General features: G+C 40.7%; 1 protein-coding gene and 1 pseudogene across 2 annotated transcripts; one reads left to right on the forward strand and one right to left on the reverse strand.

Annotated features, from left to right (window-relative positions):
* The first annotated feature begins 11,829 nt into the window (after window positions 1-11,829).
* LOC149258192 (E3 ubiquitin-protein ligase PUB23-like) lies at window positions 11,830-12,345 on the forward strand. The gene has a single exon (XM_089405687.1). It carries the CDS (start codon window positions 11,830-11,832, stop codon window positions 12,343-12,345), a length of 516 nt encoding a protein of 171 aa, XP_089261813.1.
* Window positions 12,346-21,937: 9,592 nt separating this feature from the next.
* Window positions 21,938-23,062, reverse strand: LOC149258193 (MD-2-related lipid-recognition protein ROSY1-like; annotated as a pseudogene). Its single transcript, XR_016246014.1, has 2 exons — window positions 22,638-23,062; window positions 21,938-22,515 (listed from the first exon to the last, which is right to left on the reverse strand). The product of XR_016246014.1 is annotated as an MD-2-related lipid-recognition protein ROSY1-like (transcript).
* Window positions 23,063-24,135: the final 1,073 nt, after the last annotated feature.

Here is a 24,135-nt window from a genome sequence, read left to right on the forward strand (position 1 = left end):
ATGAATGCTCTAAAATCTGGATTCTTTGATAGTGGAGTCACGCCGAAAACTTTGAAGCTCTGGATACTTTGAACATGGAGTTTCCAGGTGAATAATTTAGCCTTCTTATGTCTGATCACTATTCACCATCAAAAAACAGATATAGAACTTGATACACTTTTCTGAGGAAGATAAAATATTGTCCCCAATATTGTCGCCACTATGTTATCGTTCTATAATTTTAAGATTTGGGAGAATAACTATAGGGGACAACATCAAACCACTTTTGCAGCTGGGATCTCTCTTTATGATTTAACTTTATTTTTTAAGATGATTTTAGCCTAATTATGATTATGCTTGGTTTGTTGTTTGAATTTATTTGATTGGTTTGGTTGGTTGATCTAATCAAATTACTTTCTTTCCATTGGTCTATGGAGTCAAATAAAGTTGGATGTTGCACCAAATGTTTAAAAGAGTAATCACAGGGCAAGCTAGTTACATTTACTGGATCTTTAAATTGAATTATGAAATGGAGAAAAAGAGTGATTCAGTAGTGATTGAAAAGCATTTAAGAATTTTTCAATCAGACTTCAAAAGAAAACATACAGATTGTAAAAGCAGTCCAAATAAGGTGTTCAATTAACAAATCTTATTTTTCACATTTCCTATTTTACAATTAGATTTCAGATGATTAACATGGAGAGAATAACAATGAAAACAACAATTACAATAAGAAAAACATCACCAATAAATCGCAACACAAGAATCCTGTGAAGAGTCTTTTTATTAATGATGCTCCAGCAGCGTGGGAAAAGTACAATGCTTGATAAAAAGAGTTACAATGATCAGGAACCAACCCTTAATACTTCGACTGAATGAAGTATTTAAACAAAATTCACAAAAAATATTACAATCAATTCCGCATCGACATGGCATTCTATTATTAACTTCAAACTAAAAGAATTGACTAATATGACGAAAAGAAGTGAATTTAGTGAAGTGATTTGGAGGTTTGGCACTATTTTGGTGGAGAATAGTTGCTGAGTTGCCACGATTTGGGTGTCGCGTTGGGTGTAGCTGATCTTTTCTTTAGTCCTGAAATTCACACAATTTATCCCACCGCTCTTCAATTGGAATGATGATTTTTGTTGCCTTGCGGTAGATTTCATCTACCTCAGTATTGGCGAGTTACCAAGGAAATAGTTCAAGGGAGAAGGTGGTGATCCTTCTTGTCATGTCTCATAAGAGTTTTCAGACATTCATTCTCTCTCTTGTATCTTAGACCTGTATATTGCATTGATGCCAAGTGTTTGATATAATGTTAGTCCCAGTTGGCGATGGTCAGGCCTAGTCCTCAAGTTAGTTTTTGGTTTATTAGTCTTGTCATCATGTGTTTAATGGATTTCAGAAGTTACAAAAAGTTCTGGGAAGTGGCCAGAATTTTTGGCTTGAAAAGTTCCTTAAATTCGATGGACTCTGGCAGATGTCTACTACAAATAGTCCATGGATGCATGCATGTAGGCTTGTGGGAGCATCTAGAGCTCTCCGAATGATGGCATGCCCATAACATGGTAGCGTCGAGAGGTTTAATAACTTAAAAACTCAGTGGGACCCAGCGACATGATACCTGTGTGGTTGGGATGGCTCCTGGGAGTGTTGTTGCTGATGTGGAAGGTATTTTCGATGGGTTTCCATTGATTCCACTTCCTTAAGGATACCTAGGAGGTTGAATAATTTCATAGTAGCCTCTCGTCACATGTACCCCCGTTGGCCGGTTACTTGGGTAGATAAGGGAGGAGGGCATTACATTCTCACTCTCTAAATTCCCCAAATAATGTAGAATGGAAGAGATCTATATTCCTTCTACTCCATGGACCACTTTGATAGGTAAGAACCCACTGAGGATTTTTCCCACACTGCATATATATGGAGAATATCTTGGACTTCTTTCCATACAACAACAACAAAAGGGCACATAAGAAATATATGGTTTATGTATTTCGAAGATATCTGACAAAGAGCACATCTTCCAGGCCCATGAAATCCTCTCTTGAGCAGATTTGACGTTGTGAGGATTTTATCGTGGACCACCAACCAAAAAAAACATTTAAATTTCTATGGGATACTAGCATTGGAAATGTAGAATTTGAGCACCAATTATTGGAATTCTTGAAAACTATATACTGTTCAATTACACATAAAAATGTAATAATAATAAGCAATGTCATATTTGGGGGTTTAATTTTGACTATCTCAAAATTATTGTTAATGTAGCATCAACCTCTAAAAATGTAGAGTGATGCAAAGGCTTTTTTGTATTATTATTTTGCTATAGAAAGTGGAAAATTTTAGTCCAATATGGCACTCGATTATACCTATTATTGCTAATAAGTAAATTATAAAACTCATTTTCTTCTTTCATGTTTCAATTTTAGTCTCTTAGGCTTTGTTGAATGGAACATTGATATGACTATAAAAATGTTCTAGTTGGGAAAATTGGGTCATGGCATTTCTAGATATTTTAAATAAATACTCCACAAAAATTTCTTGTTATATAGATGTTTATAAACCTTTAGTTAAGGATATATTTGATTTTATATTTGGCTAGCCAAATTATATAAGTTTAACTAGTCAGCCATTTAAAATAATTTTCAAATGATTTCATTTCTAACTCAACTATAACTATTTCTTTTTGAATTGATCAAAATTTTTAATATAAAAATATAATTGAAATTTTAAATATATAAATTTTCAATGATTTTTTTTTCAAATATTTTAATTTTCCCACATGACATTGCATACAAATAAACTAAAAACTATATGCACACAATTCATGTATACAAATAAGCAGTAACATGCCACCACGTGGCTCTTGTTTTAGATAATATTGTGTTCAATTATTTTTTCGAAGTAACATTTATAGTGAATACTTTATCCATTATTAATAACAATAAAAACTTTAATAATAATATAAGAAATTGGTGATAAAATCTAAAAGAGAAAAAATATAAAATATAATTATTAGAAAATATATTTTTCGATAGAGTGTTTGATGGGAGATAGTTGAGGGTTGTGTTGCCATTTTCCCACCAAGCATTTAAGATGAGGAAATTGAAATCCATTTCTCCCTTGATAATCAAGTCAACATGCACTATTGCATGGCTTCTTATGGAGGTTAACACTATCTAATTATGGGCGAGGGGAGCTCTAGTACTAAATTAATGAGAGTTTAAAGAGTTGTTTCCTTATATCACTACCCTGAATGCTAGTTTGTCCTTTATTGCAGCTCACTCCACTCCTATTTGGTCTCTCCAAGAGTTATCGTCCTTTAATGGCAGGGAAAATATTCATGGCACATGGTGCCAATTCTCTGCACGATGGGTGGCTTCGCAGTTAACATAAATGTAATCTGAAGGCCAAATTATGTTACATGATGGCTCCGTTCAACTCATTACAGTTGGGTCCTATGTTGGTAACCTCTTGGTCATTCTATTTATATCTCTTGATTTATGGATTTTTTTATTGTAGCTCTCCTCGTTCTTTGATATGTCCTCAAGTTCTTCTTTCATTTATTGAGCCCCAACTTTACTAGTTACAAAGGCTAGGCTTTACTTCTAGGTTTGTCTCATTTGGCTTCACCTTTATTACCATTTTCCCATGTCTCCCTTCCTCACTATTGATGCTTGTCCTCTCCCTTGTTAATCGAATTCTCATTAGGATCCCAATCCCTTCCATTTAATCATTTTTTTTCATCTTAATAGATTTCCCTTGACCAATTCATAGGGCATGCTCTACTTGAGTAGTAATTTATAAGGTATTTGTTGGTACTCATCCACCATGCCCCCAAAAACAAGCATGCAATGGGAAAGGTCTGACATGCTATAGATAGCAAGAAGACTCTTATGCCCAACAAAGCATCAAGAGATCTATCATCAATACAAAGAGCATACTCCTAAGCTGATCTGAGAAGAAATAGAGATGATGAAAATAGGAAATGCAAAGGAAAGATATTTTCTAATGAATACATAGGTTTTAATTAAATTTTTTGACTGGGTGTTGAATATGGACCACACCTAGGGATGCTACAACTAGTATATGTACATAATGGGCATCTACTATTACTTGAAGCTATTGCTGGATAGAGTTTTGCGTAACAAGAATAAGGTAAAAGAAGAATTTCTATTAACATTGGATGAGATGCATTTCATATTGAGCTCTATGGATCATAGGCTGGATTGTGTGGAGGCTCACCTAGGCATCCCCTTGACCTCGACTACTCCCATGATAGGAGCAAGGAGCCTATTCTAGTGGAGGTCTCCAACTTCGATAAGTCGAATTGGAAATCTTTATGTATTAGAGAATGTCTTTCAAATTAATCACATTATCATTTGTTGTTGGACGTTTTGAACCATCCAAGTGGTTCATCCTCAAGGATGAACCAAATTAGATGGTTCGAAACATAGAACAAAAAATGATACTGTGATTAATATGAAAGACATTCTCTAAATCTATATGGATCACAAAAGCCTGAAATCAATATTTATGTCATTTATGTTTCTAAATTGTCTTTCTATGGTTCTGTTAGTTAAATATGGTTATGCCCCTAAAGGAGATATACTACAAATAATTTTTTTTCCATGTTGATGTGACTAAGTAAACTATTTTTTTGGATGTTTCTAAAACTTTAGTTATATCTCTAGTCTAGTTTCTCGAGTGGGAGAACATGACATACCTAACTTTATTTTGATGTGTCTCTTAATTTATGGAAATATAAATTTACTTTACAAAAGAAATATGTTAGAAAATAAATTAAATGAAAATATAATTGTTAAAAATAATCTTGAAATAGGATTAAATAATTACAAAATAATAAAATTTCCCATTAGGGGTGGAAAATGGCGATGTCATATCTCATTAAATAGCAAGGAGAAGTGTTTAGCGAAATAACACCTTACACACTTGGTCTTCGAAAGGAAAAACAATTCACGCAGATGCTTTGATGATGGTTCTTAGGATGAATGGAGTTTGGTTAAGCGATTTGATGGTCTCTCCAGTGCTTAAAACCTGGAGTGTTGGTACTTATAGTGATGCCATATCAGTGATGAAAGGGAAGATGGAGTCAAGAGTGGGAGGTGATAAGAAAGGGTGGGAGCAAGAATGTAAATTCACATTGTTTTCGAAATAATTCCCCTAAAAGATCCTATTTGTATGGTTTGAATAGCTAGGTGATAGTTTAGAAAGCACAATAAGTCTGTTTCTCCTATATTATTTCAAATTTAGACTGAAATTAAGAAGTTGTTGGAAATTTGAGCATGATAGAACTTTATTTATTTGGGAGGGAGATTTACTGGAATTGCTTCCTTGTCATACCTCTTTCCATTAAGTTGTACCTTCAACCTTTCCATTCAATTTTCCTTTGGTGTTTGAAGGTTACAATTGTTTTTACATTGATTAATTTTTCCCCACTTTTTTTGGCATTCTCTAATTCTATTGGTTTGTTGGATTTTGTCTGTCTATTGGTTGATAAGGAAAATAAAATCAAGGTTTCATTTATGGGATACCATAGTCTTGTAACTACACAACGAAAATGGTATTTTTCAGTGTGGTTAAGGAGGATTTCTTCACTACTCCTTCCTAGGTCTCATTGGCACCCCTATATACTCTTACCTTCTTGTGTTCTCTCATTTAGGTTCTACAAGGCATGATTGTAGTATTCATATTTCTTTGGTTTAATCATCCTAATTTTGGTTCCTAAATGTTGTTTATCAACTCTTCCTCTAGGACTTGAGGTTTTCAATCGAATCAACCACCTGTTGATAGTGTTGGATCCACCAACATTCAGGGGATCTCCTCGGTATGAAGTCCCAACTAGACCTCACACCATTTGGTGTAGGAGTCCCATCCTGTATGATGGCCCGATTTCCATTATCTTAAATATTTGCCTGAGCTCTTGCATGTTAGCACATGAGAGTGGTTTTATTTGTCTTCGAACAATGAGGTTCACATGCTTGGTGAGTGCTTAGTTTCACTTATGTCAAGGTTATTTCACTACAGAGGGAGAGGGTGAGAGTGAGTCTCAAGTCAAAAGGGAATAGTCCCAACTCTGTTAGAGACACACAACACAAAAGGACATGTGCAACTTTCGGCGGAGCAGTCCACACGGATGCAAAAGTCACAAACACAAGGTGAACAGATATAACATGCAACACCCAACAGAATAGTCCACACAAGTGTGACGGTCGTTATAACAAATTTATGAAAATGTTTTTTCTGAGTGTCCAACAAAATAATCCACACAGGCGAGACAACGTCAACAACTGATACAACACATTTCCAAGAGCATATATACTAAAACAACTGAAATAGTTCAACTGTCTTAATACAGGTTAAATAAGCACGCATTACAAGCTTCCAAATAATAATATTACAAACAAATACAATACATGTGTGAAAATGTGATGGCTTGTTAACAGGCTTCTGAATTAAGCAAAAGTTCCAAGACACATTGGTACACCATTACATCACTAACTCTGATAACGGGGCGTTGGAGCCACTGCTCACTCCTCAAAGAAGAGACTACAGACTCTCAAGGATATGTGGGAGGAGCCAAGGTGAAAATTATTTTTCATTTACAAATGAGGGGTATATATAGCCAAGGGGTGAATCTGATTCTTGTGACTGTTTGAATTCCCTCTTGACTATTTGACTTACATGACTCTTCAACTTTACATGAATCTTCAACTTTACATGTGGGTCTCTTGGACTTCCACATTACATTACATTTATTACAACAATATGGCCCATAGTAGTGATGTGGATGAGATGACTCATGACATGACACGACACGACAATGCTGGGATGTTCATGCTGATGGCGGTGTCCATGTCGAGCTGTAGTGCTATTGAGTGATGAGTGTACACTTGGTGTATCACAACTTCACCTCCACATGGCAAGGTGTGCAGAGTCTTTGATGGTATTGGTGTTCACTTTATGTTGCATGTGCATGTATCCCCTTCACTTTCACTTGGCATGCTTCATGTGTTCATCCGTTCGCGAACAAGTCTCCTATCATGCACTCCTTGTTCATCATGTTCATCATCGCACCATGTCTCATCCATGTACCTATATCTGCTATCACTCATGATGAGACGACATAATATACAAAAATCTCCTAGTCTACCACGATGCATAATCTTTCATTTTCGGGTGCAGGTGACTGGGAGAGAGGACAAGGCTCTGAAATTACGTAGAGCACATTTTAGGTCGGGATTTAGGATCCGAGGAACTGTCAAGAAAAATTGCGTAGAGGTCAATGGGAGGTTGAGATGAGAATTTGGGAACACATTGACCATCTGCGGGATCTGGCTTGGCTGGAGGGAAAAACTGCACAAATTTTCAAGGGAGGCAGTGCAAGTAATAGGGAGGATACTAGCAGTGAAAGCTGTGTAGATTCCCCAAGGAGGTTGATAACGGGCCACGGGAGCTTGTTGGCCAAAAATGTGAAGAACTGGGAGGCTGGCCTACAAGACATTTCTACATAGTTTCTGGGTTGAGTGGGATGTCAGGCAACTAGAGGATAGCCCAAGAAAATTGCACATTTTTCAGGAGGAGCAGCAGGCTAGTTGACAAGGGGACTGGCTGACACAACTGCGCAAATTTCAGGGACAATGCAGTGACATGCAACAGGTGTTTTTCCTTCATGTCCATGCAAGTTATTCATTCAGAGGAGGTGGCGATGTTGGCATCTTCAGTGCAATTTTTTGGTGGAGTGAAGCCCGGGGTCACTGCCCAATCAAACTCTCCGGTTGACTTGTGGGAAGTTTGATAGATTTGATTGTGGGCAATGCAGATTGAGATGGATTGCTGAGAAAATTCTGCGTTGTTATGGGTGACAACCAGTTAGGCCAATTCTAGGATTTCACAGTGCAAACTGCCTGGGAGGCAGCCTCAAGCTCTATGCACTTATGGGCAGCAGTACATGATCACTGAGGGATGGGACTACGCAGTGCAATTGAGCAGAGGTCCGACTATGGGAGGGTTGTTCGGTTGATAGGGTTTCAGAAAAAATGACTAAGTGTATGAGTGAGCGAACTTGTGCATGCATGACCTTGTGAATAGACACTCAACAGAACTTGACGACAAGACACCTCAAACCAACAAGACAACATGTTCAGTGTGACTAACCAATGGGCATGAGCAACAAGTGTGAAACTTGAGATAGATCGTTGAACGACCGTGACTACACTTGCATGACATTCAATACAACTTTGTGTGTGAGTGTGACATATGCTTACATTGCGAGCACAACTTGTACACACGAAGACATACCTTCAACATAGTGAGAACATGACGGTAAGCATGACATTGTGACATGTAAGCTAAAATATGTCCGATGAACGGTTAAGCGAAGAGAGTGAAAAGACTCGAAACGAGCTCATGGGATGAGATCGAGTGTTTACAAATATCAAAGAAAAACAAGGAAGGGTTCGAAATTGGATGCATGCAAAAATTTTGGAGGGTGTTGTAGCCGCTACAACACTTGGTGACACACTGGTTGAATCCCAGCTTCTTTGTTTTGGTCCATTAACAGCACAGGGCCTTGGTCTATCAGGGAGTATTGAATCGTTGTGTAGGTTACTTCGGCTTTCCCACTTACTCGATGGACAAGCATGGTTCACCTTTTTCCAACTCATTCAAACACAACAACAAGTTTCAACTTGATCACGGTGTTTGAAAATCGGGAAGGGAAGTTTGGCTCATGTGTTTAAAATTTTCAGAGTAAGTTTTCATTTCTGGTGTTGCTTCACTTCCAGTAGGCCTATACAGTAGCCCGACAGAGTCACACAGGAACACACGCATTGCTCTACTGCCAGTGAGCCTATTTAGTACCCTGGTGGAGGTGCATGATTCATCTCTCTGTGTAGGAAGCCTTTCTCTTCTTTCGACTTTGTATTTTTTAAAAGAGGACTGTGCATAGGCACTTATTTAATTTTGGGGCAGAAGAGGAATCTTGACTTATTGAGAGTAGAAGAGGTTGTTCCTTCAAAGAAGCATGTAAGAACTCTGATATAGGTTTGCTCATTTAGATTTTCCCCTTTTGCGTTTCTACTAGTTGGATGAGCTTGAACACACATAGCAGAAGACTGAGTATAGGCATGGGCTTTCGCAGTGTGGATACATGTTCATTGTTGGACCAGAGCTTCCCTTCCAGACGGCTTGTGTTTTCCGTCAAGACTTCATCGGCCGAAGGTTACAACCAAGCACAGAGAAAATGGACACATGACCGGCCAAGTGTTACAATGTTTCAAGACTCCTTGGATCTTAGCCACATACTCATTCAAAAGCCAGAACTTAGTAGAGGGAAACACTTATTGGAAAAACCAAAAATAGTGTGATATTAAGAAAACAAAACAAAACGAAGAAAAAATAACAAAGTCAAGGGAAAAGAAAACAAGCAAGCAAACAAACTAAACCAAGTCAGCAAGAAAAAAACATGCACACTAGAAAGCAAAGGCAAGCAAGAAAGAAAACACTACTCCTACTCCTACGCTAAATAGTTAGGGTTATGTGAAATAAAATTTCCAGTGAAGCCACTATAGGCATACACGACCTGCAAACCACGAAGATACAAGCAATTAAGATAGATAGACAATAGTGTGCAACAAAAAATACAAAAACGTGACAAACTTGGATACGGGAGAGAAGGCCTCGCCTGTGGGAAAAAATATGTGTCACAACCACCCAAAACACATGCTTACCTCTTCAATGACTATCGTTTTTCAACAAACCTAGGAGGCCTCTTGCAAGTGTGTTTTGTTATGCACCAAGTTTCTTAGCGAGTGTGAGGAAGGACTGAAGGTTGTTACCTGCAACACGACTTGCCAAGTAGGATTGTTCCACCCATTCGACGATTGGATCATAAAATTCGTGATGGATGTTTTGAAAGACTTGTGATCTTTGAGAAGATGGGTTCCCGATTTGAGAGAGGGTATCATGATGGGAATTTGGTACATATAGATAGATCTAATCATTCTTGTTGCTCATGTCAAGACAGTGAGGACCTTCCATAGCAATCAAAGCAGGTCGAAGTGCCTCACCTATGTGACAGAAGTATGAGAAGAAATATGTTATACAGTGAACATCATAGTGTGTGAAGTGACTTTCATTGGATGTACTGTTGGGAAAATGTTAAACTACATGATAGTCACCCAAGATAGAAGAAAGGTTAAACGAGTTGGTCAAGATATCGAATTCCAGTTTGACATGAACAAAAAGTTTTTTGAACAAGCTTGCGAATGCTCTGAAAGATGGAACCAAGTTCACTGTGTGCTAGATATGATAGCCTATTCAAAATCCATAGCAAGGACTTGCTACCCTGCAGTCCCTTTTGTTTAATTTATGAGTAAAAGACATCTCATCCATTTTGTATACGACAACCCAACTCATTATATCATTTGGTTTTTTTATACTACTACATTTTAAATTAAACAAATTTATAAAAAATATCTCAGGAAAACAAATTGTATTAAATATTTTTACCAAAAAGTAAATTCAACAAATAAAGTTATCTATTATTTAATTCTTATATGTTTTGACATTAAAATTGTATTAAAAAGTTTTACCAAAATTTGTATTCCTGTAATAAAAATATATATTATTTAATTATTATATGTTATAAAATTTTTGTTTATAATGAAAACGTGTATTTTGATTTAAAATGCTTTTTTAAATGTCTAAATAAATTCGATACCATGAAATCTTTAAAATACTCATACTCTATTAAAAGAAGCTACAAATTAAACTAATAATTCCAACAAAATTTTATCAAAATTTAAAGGAAAAAAATATATATATATCTATATATATTAAAAAAATAAAACAATTAAACAATAAGACTACTGCATAAAATTAAAACTCAAAGATCCTATTAATTTTACATTAAAAACAAATTCCCAAATAAATCCCACTACTTTCTAATCCATAAAGTACTATACCAACTGATATAGGTAACCGTCAAAATTTGTAGCAATGGAATAAAATTACAACTTGAAATAAATCTATTAAATCAAAATTAAAATGCTTGAACACTAGAATGTTGAATTTTCCACATTTAACTTACTTTTCAAGTGACAAATATCTTAGTATACTAGTATATAAACGTGGACGTACAAAGATTGACTATTAAATCAATCTTCTGCTTTCTCTCTGGCTCATAAATAGAGATTTAGTCGAAGCTCGAATATCTCGGCCCTTTAATCGTTTTAAACACTGCATTGCGATACGATGGGCTTTTAATGATGACTTTTCCGCTGTTTCCATCTTTCTAGATTTTCAAAAGTCAATAGTCTCATATGTGTGGTTACAGTGGCTTATGGACTGGATCAAAATATTACCACCATTAGTGTTTGCGTTGAAAGCTGAAAGAGTCTGCTAATTGGAACGTTCGTACAGTGGAATTGCAGACTACAGGAATCGACCGCCTGACAGTTGACTGTAAAACCTAACCTTGAGAGAGCGAGTGCGTTGACATTTACAATTGTGCAGCAAGAGAGACTACATATTCATAGACGCTAAGCTTCAATTATGTGAGTTCGAGAATAGCTCAGGTCGGCATTCAAGCCTTACAACGTCTCCTTATTTAATAACTGAAATCTCGTCGATCTGATTAACTGGTTATCTCGCTGTATTGATACCAACGTTACTATGTTAAGCTTCAATAACTCACCACATGATTGTTCGGAGGTGGAGGTGCCTTCATACTTCAGCTTATGAGAGACCCCGTAACTGTATGATCGAGAAAGCATAGAGCACTGGATTTTTTCGTGCAACAAGAAAACATGTCCTGCTACCATGCAGCCGCTAGAGAATTTCGATTTAACTCCAAACCACATGCTGCGTCGCCTCATTAAAGGATGGTGTGTTGCAAACAGCTCCAAGGGCGTAGAGCAAATCCCCACTCCCAGGCCGCCCGTCGACTCTCATCAAATCTCCATGTTACTTCAAGCTGCACTCAGATCTCCAGCAGTCGAAGGCATCAGTGCATTGAAAAAATTACAATCCACTGTGCGGGAGAGCGAGGGAAACAGAAGGTGCATGGCGGCGGCCGGTTCGAGTATCGTTCTTGCATCTCTGATCAATTCGTCTTGCTGCGACGAGAATGAGAATGAAAAGTTCAGGGCTTGTGAAGAAACTTTGGGTATATTGCATCTGCTTCCTATGACCCAGGAAACTGCAAGATCTTTGTCAGAGGCAGCCTGCATTAGGTGCACGGCCAGCCACGTCGCCCAGGGCTGCACCCCGACGACCCGACGAGTGGCCAGGCGGCGGTCGAGTGATTCCCAGAATCGCCTTGTGCGGTTCGGCTAAAGGATGGTGCCTTGCAAACAGCTCCAAGGGCGTAGAGCAAATCACCACTCCCCGGGCGCCCGTCGACTCCGATCAAATCTCCGCGTTACTTGAAGCTGCACTCAGATCTCCAGCAGTGGAACGCATCAGTGCATTGAAAAAATTGCGGTCCATTGCGCGAGAGAGCGAGGGAAACAGAAGGTGCATGGCGGCGGCCGGTTCGAGTATCGTTCTTGCATCTCTGATAAATTCGTCTTGCTGCGACGACAGTGAGAATGAAAAGTTCAGGGCTTGTGAGGAAACTTTGGGTATATTGCATCTGCTTCCTATGACCCAGCAAACTGCAAGATCTTTGTCAGATGCAGCGTGCATTAGGTGCATGGCTAGCCACGCCGCCCAGGGCCACGCCCCCACGAGCGGCAGTGTCACGCCCCTACACCTGCGGTAGTCTTTCAACCGCTTATAGCGAGGTGCGGCACTACCAACCATTATTTTTTCACCAATACTTACAATTCTAGACTACGCCTAACATTCCATACTTAGTTTATTTTTCATTACCAAGTATTATTTTTATCCTTTATACATGTGAAAGTCCATAACATTCACATAAACAACATTATACAATAGAAATGCACAATATTATAAAGGGAGGGGCAACTCCCTGCAGTAAGAGTCTGCCCGAATCAATACATATAATCTTCTTTTACAAGTACAAGTTAAATCTTGGGAAACCCCAAATTTACACTTAGCCAATTTTCCAACTTCGGCAAACTCGGTTGCCCAGCTCGTCGACGCCTCCACATGGTCGCCGCACGACTGACCAACCCTTTGTTCACATCGTCGCACGATCGTGTTGTTTTCCCAAGTTGGGCGCGTCTCGTTGTAACCAAGTTGCCACACACGAACGCCTCCGCACGAGTCCAACCTCCGTTCACAATCTCAACACTTCACGGTTTCCACCGTTTCGTCATGCACGGCGTGCCCTCACCCGATCACTCGTCTGCACGATTCTTCGTTTCGGAATGCACGACGCACCCTCGCCCGGCCGCCCATCCGCACATCCACCCGTTCACCTGACTCATTCACCCAAGCTCGTTCACCCTAGTTGCCACACGACTTCACCTGGGTCGCCACACGACTTCACCCGGTTCGCCCGAACGACATCACCCGGGTCGCCACACGACTTCACCCGGGTCGCGCGAACGACGTCACCCAGGTGGCCACACGACCTCGCCCGGGTCGCCCGAACGACCTCGCTCGGGTTGCCCGAACGACCTTCCCAAACGAATTTCCTGAACGACTTTTCCAAACGAATTTCTCGAACGAATTCTCAAACGACTTCCTCGAACGACTTCCTCAAACGAATTCTCGAACGACTTCCTCGAATGAATTCTCGAACGACTTTCTCGAACGACTTTTCGAATGACTTCCTCGAACAACTTCTCGAACGAGTTTTTCACCCGAGTTATGCCCGTCGTGCGGGCTCATCCACGCACTGCAGAACTCCTTGTTTGAACCCGTGTTGATCGAATGATGGTCGTTTGCCTCCAAACACCCTTCAATATATACGAGCGGGTGGCAGGTTGTGTCACCTGGCAAACCCACACCAAACGCCCAGCCGACTCGTTCATAATGCGAACTCTTGCCCATGAGGTAGGTCGGCCTGCCCAACTCGTGGGACTGCCCCTCATCGCTCGCCCAACACCTTATAAACTCCTCCAAGGTTCGTTTCGTTTCATATTTCGCACGTCCTTCGCACGGTGGAGTCACCTGCCCATCGCACGGACTACGGGTCCTAACATCCTCCCCCACTGGAAGTCATTGTCGTCCTCGACAATATCTCATCCCAACAACCATCTGTCACCAAGATCACCATACCAAGGTATACACCCCATCAGTATGTCATACATCAGAAATCATCTCAATCCATGACCATCGACTACCCTGTCACAATCTCCACATGCTGCTCCCCGTCGTGGAAGGCTAGTCCCTCCATCTCAAGCTACATGCCCACTGCAACATCTCGTGTCGACCCCGTCATGTGTCGTCCTCGTGTGAACTGCTGCCATGATACTCCAACATATGCTAACGCATCTCTGTACACTTCTGAACCCCATGTTTGAACTAGTCGGGTGATTAATCCAACTGTCATGCTCAAACCATGAGAGTGAACATCCTCATGCCATCATCAGCTGTTTCTCAGAACATCTCATCACATCCTCAACTCGATCAAGAATCCATATCCATATAAGTGTAAGCCATGCTCAGGTCCATGAAGTAGCCCTCATCTCATCTGCAACATGCTATCCATGATGTTTGGTACTAATGTGCTGCATGAAATCAGCCGCATCTATCTCAACATCATCCATCCATCTGCAAAACATCCATCTCCTCAAAGTGAAGAGATCATCTCATCAAACTCAAACTCTCAATGTGCCACATCCAAGTCCATGAAGCAACCTCCATCATATCTAGAATGTGCCATCCTTCAAGTCTGCCATAGAAACAAGTATATACCTGTCTCATCTATCCGTGTGCTGCCCATGATCACAGATCAATAAGCTCCCATGTGTCGAAGGTGGATAAGTCTCGGCTCAACCCATGCCCAAGTGTTACCACCAAGGCATCATCATCATCGTAACTCCATCACTCCAAAGTGTCTCGTATCGATCCTCCACATCAAGTCACTCTTTCAAGCCATTCCCATACATGTACTTGAAAGTATGCACCCCATCCTGCATCAAAGTCTCTGACCTCAACTCCTCAATGCATCAGATCCTCTAAGTCCACCATATATGAAGTCCCTAAAAGTCACAACCTCATGTCATCATGAGCTCCATGAGTCATCTCCAACCAACATCTCAGCAAGCATACAAGTCTCGGCCCAAAGGTCTCTGCAAGATGCCTCAGCTCTCCATGTAGTAGGAATGCTCCATAGCCTACTCAAAACTCCATCCATGTCCATGGCCTTGTTGTACAAGAGTTCACAACCTCTCCATCGGCTCATAAATAAAACATCTCCATGTCACATTAGCAAACCCACCTGCACAACATCCCTGCCTTGCACTCCTCATTGGATGCCCATAAGTGACACCTCTACAAGTGCTCCTGTATAATGTCCCTGCATAAGATTGCCATGCTCCATGTCTCCAACCTGATGTCCATGACTAAGTTGCCCATGTAGTCAACCAAGTAGACCCATCACAACAATCAGTCATCCTCATCCAAGTCTGCAATCTTCAGTCTAGTGAACTCGGTCACCCAACCATATCATAATCATCACGAGTCCCTTCCATCATAGCTCCCCCACTAAAGGTTCCACCAAGGCTTCCTCTCTTGGTCTCGGCCATGAGAAGTCCACCCAAGTATCATCATACCTCAAGAGTGTGCCCTCCAATTTGTCCATGAGTCATGTCGGGCACTTAGCCAATTCTCCATGTGGCTAAAGCATGACCCAATTCTCCGCAACGATCATCATGTTCCTCCCTTGTCACGGGCTTTTGCACCTTCCATCATAAGGTCACAAACAACCCCAACAAGTCCTGCAACAGTCAACAATCCTTGCTTCTCCATACAAGGTCTCATCATAGACATCCATGGTAAGATCCTCCCCAGCATTGGCAAACTGATTTTGCCCTTCCCTGCATACGGTCCATCTACCGAATGCTCAAGTGAAACACAAGTATCCTTCTTCATCACCATGAGGTTCCTCCATGTGAGTATCCTCATCCATCCATGTCTGCAAATTGCACGATCCTGGTTCAACTTGATCGATCTCAAGTTCATCCTCCATCGTTGTCACATCTGCAACATCCTCAATCATCACGGCTTCCTCTTCCTTGTCAACACAATCTACAACTTCATCTTGCTCCATTGTCCAACCAAGTTGAAGAAGTTCGTCTTCAACATTCCTTTCCAAGACTTCAATTTCCTTTCGAATCCGGGGATTCTCTTCTTTCATCCGCTTCAACCTATATAAGGTAAGCAAGAGCTTCCCTTCGCATTCTTCCAAACCTGCCATGCCTTGTTGTTCAGCTTGGTCCAAGCACGAAGCTTCTCCTCTGCTAACCTGTTTCACCATTCACCTGAATCACCCTGATATTCCACCTGTTACCTGCAAAACTTGAACTCCCTTTCAAGTCTTCGGTCTTCGTAGAATCAGCTCCTTGATTCAGTTCACCAGCTCTGATACCACCTGTCACGAAGTGCAGGTGTGTATCAGCTTCAATGCTTCAACACCAGCACCAGCTCCCCAGGCACTAGCTCTGATACCAATTGTCACGCCCCTACACCTGCGGTAGTCTTTCAACCACTTATAGTGAGGTGTGGCACTACCAACCGTTTTCTTTTCACCAATACTTACGATTGTAGACTACGCCTAACATTCCATACTTAGTTTATTTTTCATTACCAAGTATTATTTTTATCCTTTATATAAGTGAAAGCCCATAATATTCACATAAACAGCATTATACAATAGAAATGCACAATAGTATAAAGGGAGGGGAAACTCCCTGCAATAAGAGTTTGCCCGAATCAATACATATAATCTTCTTTTACAAGTACAAGTTAAATCTTGGGAAACCCCAAATTTACACTTAGCCAATTTTCCAACTTCGGCAAACTCGGTTGCCCAGCTCGTCGGTGCCTCCACACGGTCGCCGCACGACTCACCAACCCTTCGTTCACCTCGTCGCACGATCGTGTTGTTTGCCCAACTTGGGCGCGTCTCGTCATAACCAAGTCGCCACACACGGGCGCCTCCGCACGAGTCACACCTCCGTTCACAATCTCAACACTTCACCGTTTCCACCGCTTCGTCATGCACGGTGCGCTCTCACCCGGTCGCTCGTCCGCACGATTCTTCGTTTCGGCGTGCACATCACGCCCTCGCCCAGCCACCCATCCGCACATCCACCCGTTTACCCAAGCTCGTTCACCCGAGTCACCACACAACTTCACCTAGGTCACCACACGACTTCACCCGGTTCGCTTGAACAACCTCACCCGGGTCGCCACACGACTTCACCCGGTTCGCCCGAACGACCTCACCCGGGTCGCCACACGACCTCGCCCGAACGACCTTGCCCGGGTCGCCACATGACCTTGCCCGGGTCGCCTGAACGACCTTCCTAAATGACATTCCTGAACGACTTTTCTGAACGACTTTCTCGAATGAATTCTCGAACGACTTCCTAGAACGAATTCTTGAACGACTTCCTCAAACGAATTCTCGAATGACCTTCTGGAACGAATTCTCGAACGACTTCCTTGAATGAATTTTCGAACGACTTTCTCGAACGAATTCTCGAACGAATTCTTGAACGACTTCCTCGAACGAATTCTTGAAAGAGTTTTCCACCCGAGTTCCGCCTGTCGTGCGGGCTCATCCACGCATTGCAGAACTCCTTGTTCAAACCCGTGTTGATCGAATGATGGTCGTTTGCCTCCAAACACCCTCCAATATATACGGGCGGGTGGCGGGTTGTGTCACCTGGCTGACCCACACCAAACGCCCAGCCGACTCGTTCATAATGCGTACCCTCACCCATGAGGTAGGTCGGCTGCCCAACTCGTGGGACTGCCCCTCATCGCTTGCCCAACACCTTATAAACTCGTCCAAGGTTCGTTTCGTTTCATATTTCGCACATCCTTCGCATGGTGGAGTCGCCCTACTCGTCGCATGGACCGCAGGTCCTAACAGGTAGGGCAGTGGCTGGGCGATTCCGGGAATCGCCTGGCCACCGCTCAGCCGCCCGTGGGGGCGCAGCCCTGGGCGGCGCGGCTACAAGCAGCGGCGCTACCCAAGGCCGCGCCCCCATGGGCGGCCAGGCGGCGATCGGGCGATTCCCAGAATCGCTCGACCGCCGCACTACCGCCCGTGGAGGCGCGGCGCAGCTGCAAGCAGCGACGCCGCACAAGGCCACGCCCCCATGGGCGGCCGGGCGGTGGCCAGGCGATTCCCGGAATCACCCCGCCGCCGCCCTGCCGCTCGTGGGGGCGTGGCCCTGGGCAGCGTGGCTGTAAGCCTCGCTCATTTAAAAAAAAATTGATATTAGGAAAAAACCGAATATTTTATTTAAAAAATGAATTTATTTTTTTCAAACAAATAATATTTATTTAAAAAAAAAAAAATGTTTTTCTTTGTTTTTAAAATAAGTTTTTTTTAATAATGTTGTTGGGTGAAACTATGTTCGTTTAATTCCGTTGTAGTACTTACCCAACTATTTAATTTATCAATCCGAGGTCCGTAGACTTACGAGACACATGCACTGTATATGCAGGACTGAAGTGGAACTAATCTAATCTAATCTAATCTAAATTACTGAAATCAAATTAAAGCATTGAAACACTAACTAGGAAAGCATGAAATTGCATGAAGGAAAATAAATACAACATGTGAAGAAGTGAATGGCAAACAACAGATATGAGCTCATGACAATAAAACTATGTCAAACTATATTACAATAACTAAATTACAAATCAAGAAAGAGTCAAAGTTAATCTCCATTCTCTATTATTCATTATTCACCATCACAATGAAGAGAGAGCACTCTCTTATATACATGAGGAAGATAACCTTTCCATAATTACATTCAAATATTCTCTCAAGCACTCTCAACTAGTTTCCCATTATTACAAGATATCATCGCACAAATCTCTCAACATGATCCCACAAATCTCTCATATCTTGGATAAGATATGTCTTCATGATTTTCTCCTTACGATAAGATATGCCTCCATGATTTTCTCGATATGCCTCCATGATTTTCTCAATAGAAAGAGGCTTGCATAATTATCTCCTTGATATGGTGGAGGAGATATTAATTCTTCACATATTTCCTACATCACAAAACTCACATATTCTTGAGATATATATATAAAAATATGTACATTTTCTAATAATTAATCATGAATTCACTTATAATACAAAAATGAATAAAATGGAAAATAGGAAGGTGAAACCCAAATGTATGTATGAAAGTGATATGATAATAGGTTAATGGGATGATGAGATGTAAGGAATAGTGAAGAAAAAGGTGGATGAAAATATGACATTTCTGAGTCCCAACATCCTCCCCAACTGAACTTGTTGCATGTCCTCATGCAACTTAACATGGCGCATGAAAGGAAATGCAGCATGGTGAGGGAATTTTCCAAAATATTCAAGTTAGCATATAAGGAATTGCATGATTAAAGATTAGAAAACAACATACCTCTACTTACCCAAGAATGATGAAGTATGCAATAGGAATGTAGCTGCTGCTGCTGCTGGATCAGGAAAATGTGACTGATGTAACCGGATCCTAGAGAATGAAGGAATCTGAACTGCTGATGCTGAATCATGGAAAAGATAAATGTTGAGAGTGGTACTATGGTACTCTCATAGATCAGAATGCATACTGCTGTAACTGCTGAGGGAGTCATGAAAAAGTGTATAGTCTTCACCCGCTACAAACCCGATGGTACAATTCTAAACATGCGAATGAATGTGTCGATGTCGAGCATGAATAGAAATCATTGGATTACCGACCATTGATGTATGCCGTTAACCAATGTGAGGCAACTCACCATTGATGTCAATGAGTGCCAAGGTACCGGAGTACATCTTGCGAAGTGCGAATGGATGTGTCGAGGTTGAGCCACTTGCAAGATCTGAAGATCAAGGGACATTGATGTATTCCCATGATCGCCAGCGAGAGAGCTTGCCATTAAGGCATGCAAGCCTCTAGGTACTCAAAATGAACTCTAGTCTATTTCCCAGATAAGGTGCTGATGTCGATGGGGCAAGACTTGTTGAAAGGTGGGCCTTAAGGAATCCCACATCAGTCAACGCGAGTTTGTACAAAAAGATTTGGTAGGACTATAAATGGAAAAAACTCACGGACAAGCAGTGTGGATTAGCATGGATAGGAAATCAAGGTAATGTGATCATGGAAAGGGAATGAGTTTTATTCAAAAGGCAAACTGAAAAGGATAAATGGATGTATGCGATTCAGATAAATAGGCGTGCATGAAGTCGTGAAAGATAAGGAAATGGAAGATGGGCTACAACACAAGGATGGTGAATAGTCATGACGCAAAAGGTGTGTAGTGGAAAATGTCATGATATGTGCAGTGAAGAATTTGTTCCTTCAAGCGTCCAATGATGCATGTTTCATTGTGATTTGGAAAAATCACTTTGCATACTCTGAAAAACTTAGCACCATTCCTGCATAAAAATTGTCATCTTCGTGTGCCATCTCCATCGATCATTCCTGTATGAAGTGACTCAAAAACAAATTAGCGCATTTCAAGAATTTACAAAATGTCCATTTTTTTTTTAATTATTTTCCGAAATAACTCTAATTGTGGATGAAAAAGGTGTCGCATCGTAATGTTGAGCTTTCTGCATAAGCTTCTCGTTGTCCTACACATAACACCAATCTCATTTCACTTGTTAGTATATGCATCCTAACTTTTGCCCATAAATTCACAAAAAAATCCAACATACTTTGATTTCCCCCCAACTAAAATTATTGCATGTCCTCATGCAATTTACTCATTGATTGTGCAACACTTTTTCAAAATGTTTTTATTGATTTGCAGGAAAATTGACTGAAAACATTCAAAAATGTTGTTGTATTTCTGAGGGAACAAATAGTTAGTTTATGAATGAATGAGGGCAATTGATTTTTTTTATTTTTATTTATTTTTTTATTTTATTTTTTTAATTTTATGTATTAAAAACAAAACTAATAAAGAATAAAAAAAAAATTAACCCTGATTAAAAAAAACACCCATGAAAGAAAGTACTTGCATAACTATAGAACACACATATGGCCCAAAAAAAAAATTCCCCATTACAAACCACAGGAGGTCATAGGAAAGATGCAATTGAATAAGAGGCTCTGGAAGAGGAGAGTTTTAGGAAGGCAGGGGATTGATACAGTCTTGACATTCCGATCACATTACTTCAGGTGAATTTTCAGTTGTTTTGGTTGAAATTCCAGTAACGGGAATGCTGCCAGCAGCGCACGCTCGTCGATGGTCTTATCTCAGAGCTGTCTCTTCAAATCATAGCCAGAATTCTGGGGCCGCTGGAAAGACAGGGTGTGCCGTGCCTTTTGCTGATCGCGGAGCTACAAGCAATCCAATGACAAGACCTATAACCCTATACCAGACAGGACAGAATGATAATGATCTCCTCAATGAGGTTATACTGGAGGCACGGGAGCGATTGGAGAAGAGACTGAGGGCATCATCAACATAGAATAGGAGGGATAGTCATGTTAGGCGGGTTAACAATAGAGAACAGGTTTATGTTGGTGGTTTAATTGTTGAAGCAAGGCAACCATCGGAGCTTTGTGAAGGACCTGTTATCGGCGAAATGATGGGATTGGCCGAAAAGGACCGTGTGTTACATGACTCGGGCAGGAGGTCGTGGGATCGAAGCCGTTCCAAGAAATTATGACATGTTTTTATTTACAATTTGTACCATGCATAAGCAAGAGGATCAACACGTGGAGGGAGGATCCAGAGCCATAACAGTCTCAGTCAAAATATTGCCAATCAATTCTCCATGGATATGTAACACAAACCAAAGGATACATTCTAATTATAATGATGTCGCAGGAAATCAGATGCATACAAGTCAAATAAATAACCAATACATTCTGAGATCCAAAACTAATCGAAAATTTCAGATCAGAATTCAGCAATAAGTAATCAAATTGTCTCTAGCAGTCCCGTAGTCACTGTGCCTCAGATTTGGTCAATTAGGCTACCATGAACAATTTGGAAGCCGACATTAACACAAGTCAATTGATTGTCATCGGCATCAATCAGCTTCATCTTGAGCGTATATGAGCCAGGTGGAGTGAATCCTGGCATGTTGTCTTGGTACAAAGATCATGACTTTTCGTATGGACAGTACTCCATAAAAAAATACATCAATACGCAATTGTCCACCAGAAAGGGCCTCGTCCGAAATTGCAGAAATCTTAAATGTGGCCGGAGCACCGCTCACAACTGGATTAGGATTGATATCCACCGATTTAACCTTCACCGGGTAGCTGGTATCCAAATCACAATAAGTAGACTCCGATGCTGCCGCATTTGCTAATGAAATCAACGAAGAGTTCACCACGAAAACCAGAAGTACCCAACAGAGCGATTTTCCGTCCATTTGTACGAATCGATGAAGAATTTCTGGATGAAAAGTTCAAGGAAACAAAATTTGATCAGAGAAACAAAATTGTAATCAAAAGCATGAGCACATTGGCAACAAGAGACAGTAAAGTGTATCCACATCGCTCAAACAAGAACCATACTGTTGTTGCAACTGCAATGACACCACTGCTAATATTTCTTCTCCTCCAAAGGATCAAATCAAGAGCCTTTCCTGGTCCCAGGATTTCATGGAGAGATCCCTTTAAATTGAAGAGTGGGAAAGGCCGTGGCTTTATTATCGATTCCTCGGCCTCCAAAGTATTATTGTTCTCCCCTGCCATTGTCCACGCAACGAAAGCAAGGATTCTCCACAAAAGTTGCCAGATTGGGCTTAAATAACAATTCTACGTCCGTCCCGTCCTAAGGCCAAGCGCAAACTTCTCACAGAAAATCTTGAAATCGGATCGCGAGTCAGAGGAATGTGAGCTTTTATACAAAGAGAAATCACAACCATGTGGCTGCAATCATCCATTCCGAATAGTAAATTTACAGCAGGGAGTCGGGACCGCCTTCAATTAAGTTTGTCTTGGTCCCAAAAGGGCAGTTCAGGGGGTATGGTGTAAACAATCGTGGCACTCCCCGGCTGCTGATGAACAACAGCTGGATTAGCAAGGCGTCGGAGCCACCGTGCCTTTAATTTGGTTATCCAAAGCGGATACTGGGATGTAAATTGTGTTTGCTCTGCTTCATTTGCAGCTTTCCCTCATTTATGGGTTTGAAGTTTCAGAGGTGAAGATTTAGGAATATGTGTTTGTGCAGATAAAGAAAAGCGAGTCAGCTGTTGGTAGATCGAATTGCGAGGAAGAGATGTCAGTGTGAAGACAAATAAAAGCGAGTCAAAAGGTGGGAAGGGGTGTTACAGAGGAGAAAGGACTACCTGAATGGCGGATTTGAGTGGGCATTCAACAACTATTTTGTTATTTTTTTTTATTTTGTTATTTTTATTATTAACAGTCTAGAAAATGAAATTAATTCTATCTTTAAAACAAAAAAATGGTTAGTTTTAAATTTCTTTTTAACAAATGGACGCAAAGATTTGCATATTGAAAGATATTTTCAATGAAGCATATTGCAAAACATTTATTTATTCCTGAAATTGGTTGCCTAAATCATCCCTATTTTCTGATCCTCAAGATCGTACAAAGACGCAGGAGGAGAGCATACTTATTCTAAGCAAAACTGAAACCTATTTTCTGATCCTCGAGATCGTACAAAGACGCAGGAGGAGAGCATACTTATTCTAAGCAAAAGCAGCACTGAAAATGAAAGCAAAAGCTAAATCTAAAAGCCTACCTACTCTATACTAATTAGAATTTACAAATTAGTTACGTGTAGTTAAACTTCCAATGAAGCCATTCACGTAGCAGTGACAACAATAGATTCAGTAGCAAGTTTTCAAATGATGGATGAAAATATTTGACAGTGAATGAGCCTGGTTGCTGTAACTACAAATCAAAAAAATTAAAAGATGAATCTAATCTAATACTTACCTGGAACCATTGTTCGATGAAGCTTTGATATGCACAGTTTCTCTCACTCAGATCATGCTGTAACTTTTGTTCTTCTTCTCCAATTTGCTGCTCTTCTTCTTTGATCTCC

This window comes from Pinus tabuliformis, chromosome 6, assembly GCF_031772625.1.
Source record: "Pinus tabuliformis cultivar Carrire ecotype Pingquan chromosome 6, CPIR1, whole genome shotgun sequence".
Classification (NCBI taxonomy): Eukaryota; Viridiplantae; Streptophyta; class Pinopsida; order Pinales; family Pinaceae; genus Pinus; species Pinus tabuliformis.

Coding starts and splice junctions, on each gene's coding strand:
- LOC149258192 (XM_089405687.1), top strand. CDS start 11,830: ATGCAGCCGCTAGAGAATTTCGATTTAACTCCAAACCACATGCTGCGT.